The sequence below is a fragment of the Chenopodium album genome, chromosome 23 (assembly GCF_948465745.1).
Source record: "Chenopodium album chromosome 23, dcCheAlbu1.1, whole genome shotgun sequence".
Lineage (NCBI taxonomy): Eukaryota > Viridiplantae > Streptophyta > Magnoliopsida > Caryophyllales > Amaranthaceae > Chenopodium > Chenopodium album.
Window position 1 is genome coordinate 26,418,300 of NC_137856.1, and position 13,907 is coordinate 26,432,206.

At 36.5% G+C, this 13,907-nt stretch overlaps 1 protein-coding gene across 1 annotated transcript; it reads left to right on the top strand.

The window, feature by feature from the left end:
• Positions 1-483: 483 nt before the first annotated feature.
• LOC145607222 (F-box protein At4g35733-like) lies at positions 484-2,049 on the top strand. The gene has a single exon (XM_081662946.1). It carries the CDS (start codon positions 484-486, stop codon positions 2,047-2,049), a length of 1,566 nt encoding a protein of 521 aa, XP_081519072.1.
• Positions 2,050-13,907: the final 11,858 nt, after the last annotated feature.

Here is a 13,907-nt window from a genome sequence, read left to right on the forward strand (position 1 = left end):
TTGGCGAACCGCTGTTTCTTTAAACCCTGAATATTTTTAGGTGAACACTATTCTAGTAATTTCTTTATATGGCAAATCGTTCTATAAAATGTAGTTTTTTTTTTTTTTTTTTTTTTTTTTTTTTTTTCTCTCTCTCCAAAAAAGTAAATGTAAATAACCATATTAAATAGGTGTAACACTTGTTAAAACACAAGAATTCAATTTTCACATTTTCTACTCACAAGAGATATCTTCATGTCTTAGATGAAGAGGATAATTGATGCTCCAAAAATAAGAATACCCAAATCGCTCTTATTAAAGACTATCAATTAAAGACTATGTGTCTACGTCTAACAAAATAACTTATTGATGCATCTATGATCTTTATTTTTCCCTCCATCTCTATATATATTACAAGTAGATATTTGGAGGGAACTTCATTTCTGTTGTTCTCTTAATTTCTTTCTTCTACTTGTTGTTCTGTTCCCAATAATAATATCAAGAATGGAAACACCAATGCCTTACTCCGGCAAGCAAAAAAGCGTGGATAAATGGAGCAATCTTCCAAGAGACATACTCTTACACATCCTCCAACGCCATGCTTTGCAACCAGACCTTCACCGTCTTCGTGCCGTTTGCTCTTCTTGGCGAACCGCTCTTTCTTCAAACCCTGAATTTCCTTCCCATCTTAGACCCTGTTTCAGGACTCCATCACACCCTCTTTACGGTGACCGCCCTCTTTTCCTCCTCGAAACCCGATTCTACTTTCTATCTCCTCTCCCTTCTTCCGGTGTCGATGGTAGTGCTTGGGTTGCCAAGATGATCGAACTCGAACCGTCCAAATGGCACCTCCTTAACCCTGTTGATGACGGCTTGACCCTAGACTACTTTCACTCGGATCCACCCATTGTTGGGAAAGTGGGTCTCAATCTGTTGGATTGTCGGGTTCTTGAACTTGATAGACCCATGTACTTGGTTCATCTATCGGACCGTAAAATCCGACCCAAATGTATATCCTACCGAGTTGTAGGTGGTTGGGCATTGAATTCGAGTTATAAGTATGCTGTGTTGGTGAATCGTAAGAAAAAAGTTGGGTTGATGTTATGGAGATTGGGTGATAAACAATGGATTGATATCGAGATTCGCCATTGGGGAAATGTACTTGATATGGCTTTTCATAATGGTAAATTCTATGTAATCTTGCTCAAAGAATCAGGGGGTTTTTGTTGTAACTGGAAAATCGGAGTAATCGATCCTCAAAATGAAACAATTTCGATGCAATTCATAGATAGGCCGGATTTTTTGGTTAAAAATCAAGTGGACAATGAAATTAATGTCAAAGGGATTTCATACGAGTTACGGTATTTTAAGATGTTGTCGTCGAATGAGGAGTTGTGTCTTGCCATCGACGGATTACGAGAGGATTATGGCGGAGAGAGTTGCACTAGCAGAATGTTTGTGTTCTTGTTTAAGGAAGAAAAAGAGTGGGTGCGTTTGAAAAACTTGGGTGATCGAGCTTTTTTCCTTGGTTTTGGGCCTTATAATCAGGTGTCATTTGGTATCCCATTTTTGAAAGATTATCTACCACAATGGAAGCCGAGTACGATTTGTTGGTGGTTTCCTGATCTCGATGTAGAAGAAGGGGTGGAGGGATATGGTGAAGGAAGTAGCAGACCCGATTGTCCTATGCCAAAGGGACTAGAGTGCCTCAATAGTCTGATTTTTCCAACATCTGATAAATATTTTCATGTGTTCAACATACAAAAGCAGGTTAGGCTTCTCTTGGACTATCCAAAAAGGGACCATAAGCTGTATCGAGGGCTGTTCTTTCCGCCTCCACCTTGGGTTAAATGGCACTGCCCTAGCCTTGGAAATGTTGATGTCAGCTTTACTGGTTTGTTTATCGATGATCGTGATGATGATGATATCGATGAGGAGGAAGAACGACATGCTTATATCACTGATGAGGAATACCAAAATGCTGATACCGATGATGAGGATGAACAGCATGCTGATATTGCTAATGTGGAAGAACAGCATGATGATACCGATGATGATGAGGAAGAATAGCATGATGATGGCAATGAGGAGGATGGAGCTGCGTAAGCATTGATAATGTTGAGCTCAGGTTAATTGGCTTAATTGCATGATCTATCTAGTGCTAGTGTAGAGTCAGTAGAAATAATTGGAAATTTGTATGCCAAGGCCAGGTACCTCATTATTACTAGTTATGCAAGAAGTTAGTTTTAAGTCTTTGAACATTTACTTTGTATATACGTCCATGACATTGGTTTTCATTTGATATAAGAGGTGATTGGTTTGTCATTGAACTAAAAAGCTTTTGTAAATAAAATGATGTTGCTCAGCTTAAACTAAACAAAAGACTACAAGTAATATTCATTATATTGAGTCTTCTCCGGATCTTTATTACTAATCAATTACCAATACGGAGTATGATTTATACAACCAATTAATAAAAGAATTAGCCACATATTCGTTGATCAACACCAAGCCACCACCATTGGATAACCTTTGTGGCCGATCATCCTTTTTCTCTTCATAATGAGGGAAGATTTTTCGAGTGTTACACTTTCCATTGGCATAATGCTCAATCCTTTGCAAGCCTGGTTACTGATGCAGGAAAACAATTTCTAAGGAAAAGTACAACTACAAAAGTTATTAAACATGGATCAAAAATTAACTTAGGAATCTTCTTGGAGCTTTGCGATGCGTCGACTAGACTATCAATATACCATTTAAACTGTTACATATTTACATATTTAATGAAAATTAAAGACAAAATAATGGTCCTTGAGCCAATAATAAAAAGTGATCCAAATTTTCTTTATATTTCCACTGTGTTTCATAATAATGGTCATTGCCTTATGACACCTCGTTGTACCACGTTAATTCACCTCTCCTAGAACAATAAAGGTGATGGCAATTTATGCACCTCGCCAATTCTACACCACTTTTAGGTCCAAACGTTCAATATATTGGTTTCGAAAAGCATAAGGTGAGAAGAGCCCCCTAGAGGTGCTATGATAAAAATGGCATAGAAGATTTTATTTTCATTTAGGGTTACTGCAGTACCATGCAAGGTATAACTACTTTCCTTACCTTTACATGAATTTGTACAACAAAAAATTTCCATCATTTTTTGACAAGCTCTGTTCTTCCATTAGGATTTTCAGCTAGACAATGTTTACGCTATATGTTCATTAGTCATTACTATTTATTAATAAAATATCTTTTGTAACTTCTTTAGATGGTAACAAAGTACCGGGTTGTTCAATCTCTCTTACAAAATCACAACATCAAATTGATTTGAATGACTGCTTAAGTTTTTGTTTAAAATTAAATAATTTTAATGACACATAAGCAAAATTGGCAAATGAGATTTTAAAGTTTAAATTCTTGAATATCTAACTCTTTGTTTCCAGGGTGTCAAGTTTTTCTTCTCGGAGAGTAATAAATGTGTTCAACTGGAGAGTAATAAATGAATGTATACCAATCAAATTGTGAGCTATAACCGTAGGACGAAGGATTCCAAACCATTAAACAACCAACAATAGGTTTTCCTCAGTTTTCAGGGGATGGTGAGGACAAAATTAAGGGTGAAAGTAATACGGATTAAAACCGAACCAAACCAAAAATCGAACCTAATTAGTAATTTGGATTGGTTTTTATTTTATAGTTCGGTTTGGATTAGTTTGGGAAATTAGAAAAACTCGGTTTATTGTCCTTAAAATTAGTTTTTAAATACTTGCTCCACTTTCCTTCTCCGACCGTTTTTAAATACTTGCTCCATTTCTTTATTTGGAAAGCTTTTACAATATTTAATTAATTTCTCTCTCCTAGTGGACCCAGCAATATTAAGGGCATGTCCACTTCAGCTTAATTTCAGTTCAGTTTAGCTCTTAATTTCCTTCTCTCATTTCAATTCACATCTTTTTCCCTTTTTGGGGAGGGTACTCTGAGTAGTGGGTACCTTGTAGGACCTCGACTCGCCTACTCAGGTCTTGTATGAATATGCAGGAAGGGGTGCTCCTGGGTGTGTGTAGGAGTTGTGTTTGTTCGCGAGAATGGATTCCTCGTCAACTAAGTTTGGAGGGTGTGGACACACTTGCGCGAAGGCAGAAAGAGTCTCCGTCCTGAACACAGAAGGAAGGTGGGTTTGTAAATGCTTAAGAACGGCTACAAGGAAGAAATCGAAAGGAAATTGTACCCAACCAGGGATGGACGTAAACTCAGTTCAGTTAGCTCCAATAAGTTCAGTTCATCTCCAATCAGTTTAGTTTAGTTCAGTTCAATTCAGTAAATGTAAACAGCCCCTAATTCCATTTTCTCTCTCCTTCAATGCTCTCCACTACTTTTGGTTTTTTTTTATTATTTATTTATTTATTTTAATTTTTTTTTATAAATTTTAATTTTTCCACCAACCCCACTACCTCCATATTTTATTATTTTCTCCAATTTCTCCTCAAATTCCGCGCATAGAGAAATGGAGCAAGTATTTAAAAACGGAGGGAGTACAAACAAAGTAACAAACCGTGCATCGCACGAGCTTTATCTAGTTTAGCTTATTTTTGTACAATTTAAACTTTATAAAGAAGTAGAGTAGTACGTAGGTGCACTTTAAAAACATAAAAAATTTGATATTTCACATTAATAATTAGGGGCCATTTGGTTCGCACGAGAGAATTGGAATGGAAAGAACAAAAGGAAAAGAGAAGAATGGAATGAAAATACCCTATTTTTGCTTTGTGTTGTTTGTTTTTAAAACAAAGGGAATTATTCCCCCACCACACCACCACCACCACACATTTCATCTATTTTTCACTTCCCACCATTTCCAGCCACCGCTGCACCTCCTCCACCACTCGCTGCGCCAGCCCCGATCTCCCCTCCCCCGAAAAAACAGCCCTAGCCCCGAAAACCCTAGCCCCGATCTCCCTCTCCCCCGAAACTGTCACTGGCCCTCCCACCATCCTCGAAACCTTAAGGTTTGTTAAGGTTTTGAGGGTGGTGGGAGGGCCAACAACGGTTTTGAAGGAGAGGGAGATCGGGGCTAGGGGTGGTTTTTGCGGGGCTAGGGGTGGTTTTGCGGGGGGAGGGGGTGCAGCGGTGGTCAGGGGAGGTGCAGCGGTGATCGGGGGAGGCTCGGCGGTGGTCAAGGTAGGGGCGGCGGTAGTCTGGGCTGGTTTTCCGGTGGTGTTGGTAGGTGTGAAGGTAGTGATGTGGTGGTGTGAAGGTGGGTAGGGAAAGGGAATGGGAAAATCTAGGGGGGGGGGTGGGGAATGGAGTTGAAAGGAGTTAGGGTAATGAGGAGGGTAAAGGGAATGATTAAAAGTGTAAAATAAACATCAACAAAGGGAATCGAGCCAGTTGATTCCCATTTTCTTTCCTGATTACCCCCAACCAAACGGCCCCTTAGTTAATATCTATAAAAATAATTTCAAATGTGTAGAATTTTAGGTGAAAGGAACTCATAAAAATTGAGGCTGGATTCGTGGTTTTCGACTCCGGTCAAGTTTGTGTGGTGTTTGTGTTCCTGAGAACTTTGTATGGCATGGGTGTCCTTTATAATATGTATTGTAATGGGTTTTAAGCATTCAGTACTCTATATGTTTTTCAGACTTTTGACTTGCTCCACTTTCCTCTGTTGAAAGAGAACTAATTATATATGGTGACTATTGTATGAATTGTGATAATTATGGTTTGTTTTATTTTCTATACAGAATGTAGTCGATCTTTGCCATTTATCCTTTGCTTTCATTTAAGATGCCCTTTTCATTTTGTGGTCTTTCTATCCCAAATACTTGGAAATTATTATACTAAGCCGGGTACTGAAGAGAGACAGGCTAGTTTTGTGTCTTTCCTCTCATAAATTTCTGAGTAACTAGTTCACTTTAGTGTAAGGGCCTGTTTATATTTACTTAATTTCAGTTCAGTTCAGTTCAGTTCAGCTCCAATCAGTTCAATTCATTTCAGTTCAGTTCCAATCAGTTCAGTTCAGTTGAGCTCTTAATTTCCCTCTCACATAAAATATTCATTTCAGCTCAATTCAGTTCAGTTCAGTTCCAATCAGTTCAGTTCAGCTCCAATCAGTTCAGTTCAGCTCAGTTCAGTAAATATGAACAGACCCTAAGTTGTTCCTTTGTGGAGATCTCTTATGATGTACTCCCTACGTTTCATAATGATGTTCCTGTTTCGCAGATCAATGTAAAATTTTACCCATCTTTAACCGCAAATATCTTTAATCTCACAATAGCAAAAATTATAATAGTTAGATATTAATAATCAACTCACCAAGACGAATCAAACTAGATCCCACATGACTATATTTGCTCTTATAGATTAAGAGAAATTTAGAATATTCTCTCTTCCTTAAAAAGTCAATGATTCAAAACAAGAACATCATTGTGGAATGGAGGGAGTAATTAATATTCCTTATAATTTTAATAGGAATAGTATTTTAATTACATTAACACAAGATAAACCTGGACTGAAACTGATTTTCAAGGACTAGACCGAAACCGGACCGGTTGATTCAGGTTTTATTTCCAGTCCTAAAAATCAATTAAGGTTCCGGTCCATTCAAGTTCGAGTGAGGTCCGGTTCGATTTTTAACCCAATGTACAACCCTAATCACATTTGAGGCTCTTGTTAGTAAGATTATTTGAAATATGATCTAATATAATATTGGGCCTTTGGCTATCCTACCCACTAGGCTGCAGCTAAGACCTATTACTTGATTAGTAATATAGTATTGGGTCTTTGGCTTGTTAATTCATAAATGTGATATACGAAGTATTCAATTTTCACATTGCCTAGTTACAAGATATATCTTCATGTCTTAGATAAAGAGGATAGTTGATGCTCCAAAAATGAGAATTATTTACCTCCATTCCACAATAATATTCTATTTACCCAAATTGCTATTAAAGACTACGAGTCTAATTCTTTTTTCCCTCCATCTATATATATATATAATTACTTCACCAAAAAAAATATATATATATATATATAATTAGGGGGGCCTCATCATTTTTTTTGTTCTATTAATCTGTTTCTTCTACTTGTTGTTCTGTTCCCAATAATAACATCAAGAATGCCAACACCAAGGCCTTACTCCGGCAAGCAAAAATGCGTGGATAAATGGAGCAATCTTCCAACAGACATACTCTTACACATCCTCCAACACCATGGTTTGAAGCCAGACCTTCACCGTCTTCGCGCCGTTTGCTCGTCTTGGAGAACCGCTCTTTCTTTAAACCCTGAATTTCCTTCCTGTTTCAGGACTCCAACACACCCTCTCTACGGAGACCGCCCTCTTTTCCTCCTCGAAACCCGATTCTACTTTCTATCTCCTCTCCCCTCTTCCGGTGTCGATGGTGGTGCTTGGGTTGCCAAGATGATCGAACTCGAACCGTCCAAATGGCACCTCCTTAACCCTGTTGATGACGGCTTGACCCTAGACTACTTTCACTCGGATCCACCCATTGTTGGGAAAGTGGGTCTCAATCTGTTGGATTGTCGGGTTCTTGAACTTGATAGACCCACGTACTTGGTTCATCTATCAGACCGTAAAACCCGACCCGAATGTATATCTTTCCAAGTTGCAGGCGGGTGGGCATTGAATTCGAGTTATAAGTATGCTGTGTTAGTGTATGATAAGAGAAGTGATGGGTTGATATTATGGAGATTGGGTGATAAACAATGGATTGATATCGAGTCTGACCATTGGGGAGGTGTATTTGATATGGCATTTCATAATGGAAAATTCTATGTAATCTTGTTCAAAGAAACAGGGCGTAATTGTCCTAAGTGGAAAATCGGAGTAATCGATCCTCAAAATGAAATGATTTCGATGCAGTTTATAGATAGGCCTGAGTTTTTGGTACAAAATCAATTGGATAAAGAAATTAATGTCAAAGGGATTTCATACGAGTTACGGTATTTGAAGATGGTGTCGTCGAATGAGGAGTTGTATGTTGCCATCGACGGAATACGAGAGAATTATGGTGGAGGGAGTTGCACTAGCAGAATGTTTGTGTTCCTGTTTAAGGAAGAAAAAGAGTGGGTGCGTTTGAAAAACTTGGGTGATCGAGCCTTTTTCCTTGGTTTTGGGCATTGTAAAGAGAGGTCATTTGTTATCCCATCTTTGAAAGATTATTTACCACAATGGAAGCCGAGTACGATTTGCTATTGGTTTCCTGATGTCGATGTATGTGCAAAGGTGGAGGGATATGGTGAAGGAAGTAGCAGACCTGACTGTCCTATGCCAAAGGGACTAGAGTGCCTCAATAGTTTCATTTTTCCAAGATATGATAAATATTTTCATGTGTTCAACATACAAAAGCAGGTTAGGCTACTCTTGGGCTATCCAATCAAGGACCATAAGCTGTATCGAGGGCTGTTCTTTCCGCCTCCACCTTGGGTTAAATGGCACTGCCCTAACCTTGGAAATGTTGATGTCAGCTTTACTGGTATGTATATCGATGATCATGATGATGATAGCGCTGAGGAGGAAGAACAACATGCTTATATCACTGATGAGGAACACCTATATCATGATACCGATGATGAGGAAGAACAACATGCTGATATTATATTGATGATGAGGAAGAACAGCATGATGATACCGATGATGACGATGGTGATGAGGAAGAACCGCATGATGATGCCAATGAGGAGGATGAAGCTGCTCAAGCATTGATAATGTTGAGCTCAGGTTAAGTGGCTTAATTGCATTTTCACATGATATTGATTTCGTTATGTTTAGATTGTGATCTTGCTTGCTAGATCTATCTAGTGCTAGTGTAGAGTCTGTAGACATTATAGTGTTAGTAGAAATAATTGGAAATTTGTATGCCAAGGTACTTCATTATTTCTAGTTATGTAAGAAGTTAGTTTTAAGTCTTTGAACATTTACTTTGTATATGTGTCCATGACATTGTTTTTCATTTAATATAGGAGGTGATTGGTTTGTCATTGAACTAAAAAGCTTTTCTAAATAAAATAATGTTGCTCACCTTCTACAAAACAATCTATCATCAAATTCATCACAAAACAAATGATTACAAGTAATATCATTATACCGAGTCTTCTCCGGATTTTTACTAATTGATTACCAATTATACGGAGTATGATATATATAACTAATTAACTAAAGAATTAGCCACATAATCGTCGATCAACACCAAGCCACCACCATCGGATACCTTTGTGTCTGATCATCCTTTTTCTCTTCATAATGAGGGAAGAGTTTTCAAGTGCTCTACTTTCCGTTGGCACAATGCTCAATCCTATACAAGCCCAATTACTGATGCACTATGCATGCTTACACCCATGGAAATGAAGGAGATGCTTAATATTACGATTAATCATAAATTTGTAACTAGCACGGAATTTAAAGTACTCATTTCATTTCATGAAGATTTTTCCCTCTAAATAGCTTCGACATGATAAACCTTGTGTATAGACTCGAGATTTTTGTTTTATTAGAGACAAGCTAGATTGTGTCTTTCCTCTCATAAATTTATGGCAGCTCCTTGTGTAAGCTGTTCCTTTGTGGCAGCTCCTGTTCTGTACACCCGGGTGTACCTTGCTCTAGGTACACCCAGGGGCTTTTTCGAAAATTCGTGATAAAAAAGCATGTGATTTACGCATGATAATTGGAGCTTCCGATCCTTTCTTCTTCCTTATTTCAACACTCATTAATGGCGGCACAGTTAGCAGCATTGTATGTGAAGGTTCCCGCATAGGGACTTTTACCAGTGCTGAATTGCTGATAGACCAGGGGCTACTGCAATTAGCACTACTCCAAGTGTTGCATTGCTGAACTCACGGCTTTTGCATTTTGGTGTTACTGGACTTGGTTTGCTGGCGTGCGTTAAACTACTTTGTTATCTGCTCATTTCCTTGTATTGAGAAAATGAGCTAAAAAAAATTAAACTTAGAGATTATCAAAGAAGGTGAATATGAATCACTAATCCGAGTATTAAGTATGTGAGATGTTTAATGATTATTATTATTATTATTATTATTATTATAATTTCTTTTTTTTTTTTTTTTTGTTTATTTATCAAATGAAGATTCTTTGTTCATTTATTAAATGAACAACATTTATCAACTACTAGCAATTGTAAATGTTCAGATTTTAGCTTCTTGCCTTCTTATCTACTTTATCATGTTAAGTGCAGTGACCAAATGTAGAATTATAAATGTTTTGAAACTAGTAGCCTATGTAGGATTTGAACCTACATTCTCTGTGCAATAGATGAACACAGTGCTCGACCAATTGAGCTAATAGGCTTACAATTTTACTAACACACCAAAGTAGATATAGTGCACAATACATAATAGTATTTATGGAATAACATGAGCAAATGTAATTATATTTTGCAAAGAAAATGCCCACAATAGATTATAATATCATTTGAAGTTTGTCTCAACAAGACTAAAAAGAGGTAACCCAAAAATGCAAAAGTACTTGGTAATCTAGTGGACTCAATGGACCATCAGTTGCAGCACAAGCATGAGTTTCGCATACTTGATGCACTCATCAATTAATTAATAAATGAGCAAAATATATTTGCTCATCAAATAATTGAGCAAAATATTTCTACTCATCAAACAATTGAGCAGAACTTTTGAAAGTTAAGCAAATAACAATCTTGACAGAGTTGCTCATTTGAGCCTAACTATAGTAAAAGAGCAGAAATAATGTACATTAATGCCTGTTATAGTAGCAACGCACCTTAGTAGCCGCATAAACAGTATTACCCCTAAAACTAATGATATGAAGACAATGCTTCCAGCTCTAGAATTTTTTAAAAGAGGGTGCGCAAGCCGACAGAGATGATAATAAGCAGATTTCAAACTGGTGGTCATTAATGTTGCATAATCTCCAGGCTAGACCTTAGTAGTTGCTTGTCCTTTGTTCTTACCGACATTATTTACCTGGAAACAAAGAAAGTGCTACAATGATAGCACATGACAATTTCTTAATACCTTGCAAAATCCACACACTTTATTTATTATACAGTTAGAACTTCCAAGTTCCAATTCTTAAAAGCAGGATAAAAATACAATAGAGCTTTCAAACACATTGAAGCCAGCAGAAAGATTAAGACTATCTCTTTGAGGAGTTGGTTCTAACGTACTCATACGGATGACACCAGCACGATTGTAGAGGTGTAGATACCAAGGTAAAAAAAATCATCATACTGCAGAAGAGTGCCTTCACACACACACACACACACACACATACAAAGAGAAAAAAGAAAAAAAAAAAAAAAGCAATAATCTACTGCTTTACGGGAAAATAGGTTTGGTCTAAAGGCTCCTCAAGTGGGAAATTTACTTTGTACATCCAACATATCACTAAATGTAATTTGAAGGTAAGGCAGTGCCATGTTGCTTAGGTAAGGGACGAGAATCAATAAGGGTGTTCAGAATTTCAGATCATCCAAGGGCTTGGGCTTATCTAGGTTCAGGGATCTCAATCAACACAATGGGATGCAAACCTTTATAATTCTTCCCTGTTATCATCTTGGAAAGTCAGCTAGCTATGTGCCTACGTTCGAAACCAAAAGGTAAAATGCTAGATCGCTAAGCTGAAATATCGATAGTTCTATACACCTTCAAGAGTTATAGAAGTCAATTAGAACTCAAGGATAATCAAACTAGATGGATGTTTTACCAAATTGAAGGTTAGCCAACTTATGTTAGTGATCTCTCAAAACAATAAAAACCTCTTTTTTACATTCCTATTTGCCCAATTAAGTTTTGTTGCTATTTGAATTTATCATTCTATCGCATTGACAGATGAGCAGAGGTGAGAAAAAGAGCCTTTAGTTAATAGCAACACACCTTTAATAGCCGCATAAACAATATTAGTACCTATGGATGTAACCCCTGCAACAAATTATATGAAGACAATGCTTCCAGCACCAGAATTTTTTAAAAGAGGGTGTGCAAGCTAACATAGATGATAAGCAGATTCCAAATAGATCATCTATTAGCAAATGGGTAACATTATAAGCTTATTTGTGTCAACTAGCCAAAATGAGCAACATTATAAGCTTATTTGTGTCAACTAGCCAAATTGAGCAACATTATAAGAGCATTTGTGTCAACTAGCCAAAATGAGCAACATTATATGTCAACTAGCCAAAATGAGCAACATTATACGCTTATTTGTGTCAACTAGCCAAAATGGGCAACATTATAAGCTTATTTGTGTCAACTAGCCAAAATGGGCAACATTATAAGCTTATTTGAGTCAACTAGCCAAAATGAGCAACATTATATTGCTCATTTGTGTGATGAGCAAATTGTAATTTTGCTCATATCTGTAATGAGAAATATGCCAAAATTGCAGACAGCAAAAAAAAAAAAATGCCAAATCACTATTATATCAATAAAACATATCAATAAAAACATCAAATCAATGGTTTCCGGATTGATTTCAATTCAATTAAATTTCTGTGTCAAATTGAATGAAATTTTTCTAATTAAATTGAAATTCACATGACAAAAAAAGAGCAATTAATTAAAAAAAAAAATTACAGATAAAATTTGCTAATTTGAGAGGAACAATATGAATTAAATACAAGAAGAAGAAAAATACCAAAGAATTTTTCTTACCCCTTAAATAATTTGCAGGAGAGTAATAGCTAGGGTTTGAAGAGGGATAGAGATAAAACTTAAATGCAGTGAAATTACGACGACATAGGTAGAGGATATCCGACAACGGAGGCGGTGGAGGCTAAACGACGGTTAAGGATGCAGGGATGTAGCGAAGGTAGATATAGAAAAGGGAAGTGTTAGATGTTGAGTGAGGGAGACAGAGGATCGAAATAAGAAATGAGGGGAATTGGTGCAAAAAGACATTATTGACCCTGGGTGTATGTACACCCAGGTATATAACACAATTTCTACCATTGTGGAGGTCTCTTATGAAATATTCCCTTCGTTTTTAGATATTTGCTTCATTTCTCTATGTGTGAAGTTTTGGGAGATATTGAAGAAATTAATAAATATGGAGGTAGTGGGGTAGTTGGTGGAATAAAAAAAATATTATAAAAATCAAAGGTAGTGGAAGAACTAGAAGATAGAGAGTATTATGTTAGGTCCATTAGGTGTGAGAATTAAATTAAATATAATAAAAGGTAAAAGAAAATGGAACAAGTATTTAAAAACCGCCCGAAATGAAAAGTGGAGCAAGTATTCTAAAACGGATGGAGTAATTAATATTCCTTATAATTTTTAAGATATACACAATATATAATTAATATTCCATGGTATAAGCAAAGAGACCTTCTTTTTTTATTGACAAGTCTCTTTGCCTCCTTTCTTATTTTTGGAAGAAAAGAGACCTGTTTATTGAAATAGGCGGTCTCTTTTCTGAAACCGCTAATAACAATAGCGGTTTTAAAGCATAAACTGCTATTGTCAGTAGCGGGTTTAACGTGAAAAAATTTAAAAAAAATTACACCGATCCTACATGGACGGTATCTAGGAAATTAGTTTCCAAAACAACGCACAAACGTAATTTATTTTTATTGTAGTATTTTGTGGGAAATCGCTCGGTTAATGGGATAAGGGATATAGATTAAGAAAAAATGGGAAGGGAAAAAAAGGAAAATGAAAAAAAAATAAAAATATGAATGTGAAGATTTTATTGGCCCCACAATCATGATTCATAAAATCATATTAGCACTATTTAAACACATTTACATACCTTATTAAATCTTTGGAACCTAGACCCTCTCCCATTAAAGATTAAAATCGCACCTTAATTTCTACCCAATGATAATGAACAAATTTAGCTAATTCAACCCAAATACATCAAAGAAAATGTGATCAACATTCAAAATTTACATAGCTATTTGATCAACGAACAAAGAAAGAAAAAG

Bases quoted from the DNA above. Each gene is read 5' to 3' on its own strand.
- LOC145607222 (XM_081662946.1), top strand. From the start codon at position 484: ATGGAAACACCAATGCCTTACTCCGGCAAGCAAAAAAGCGTGGATAAA.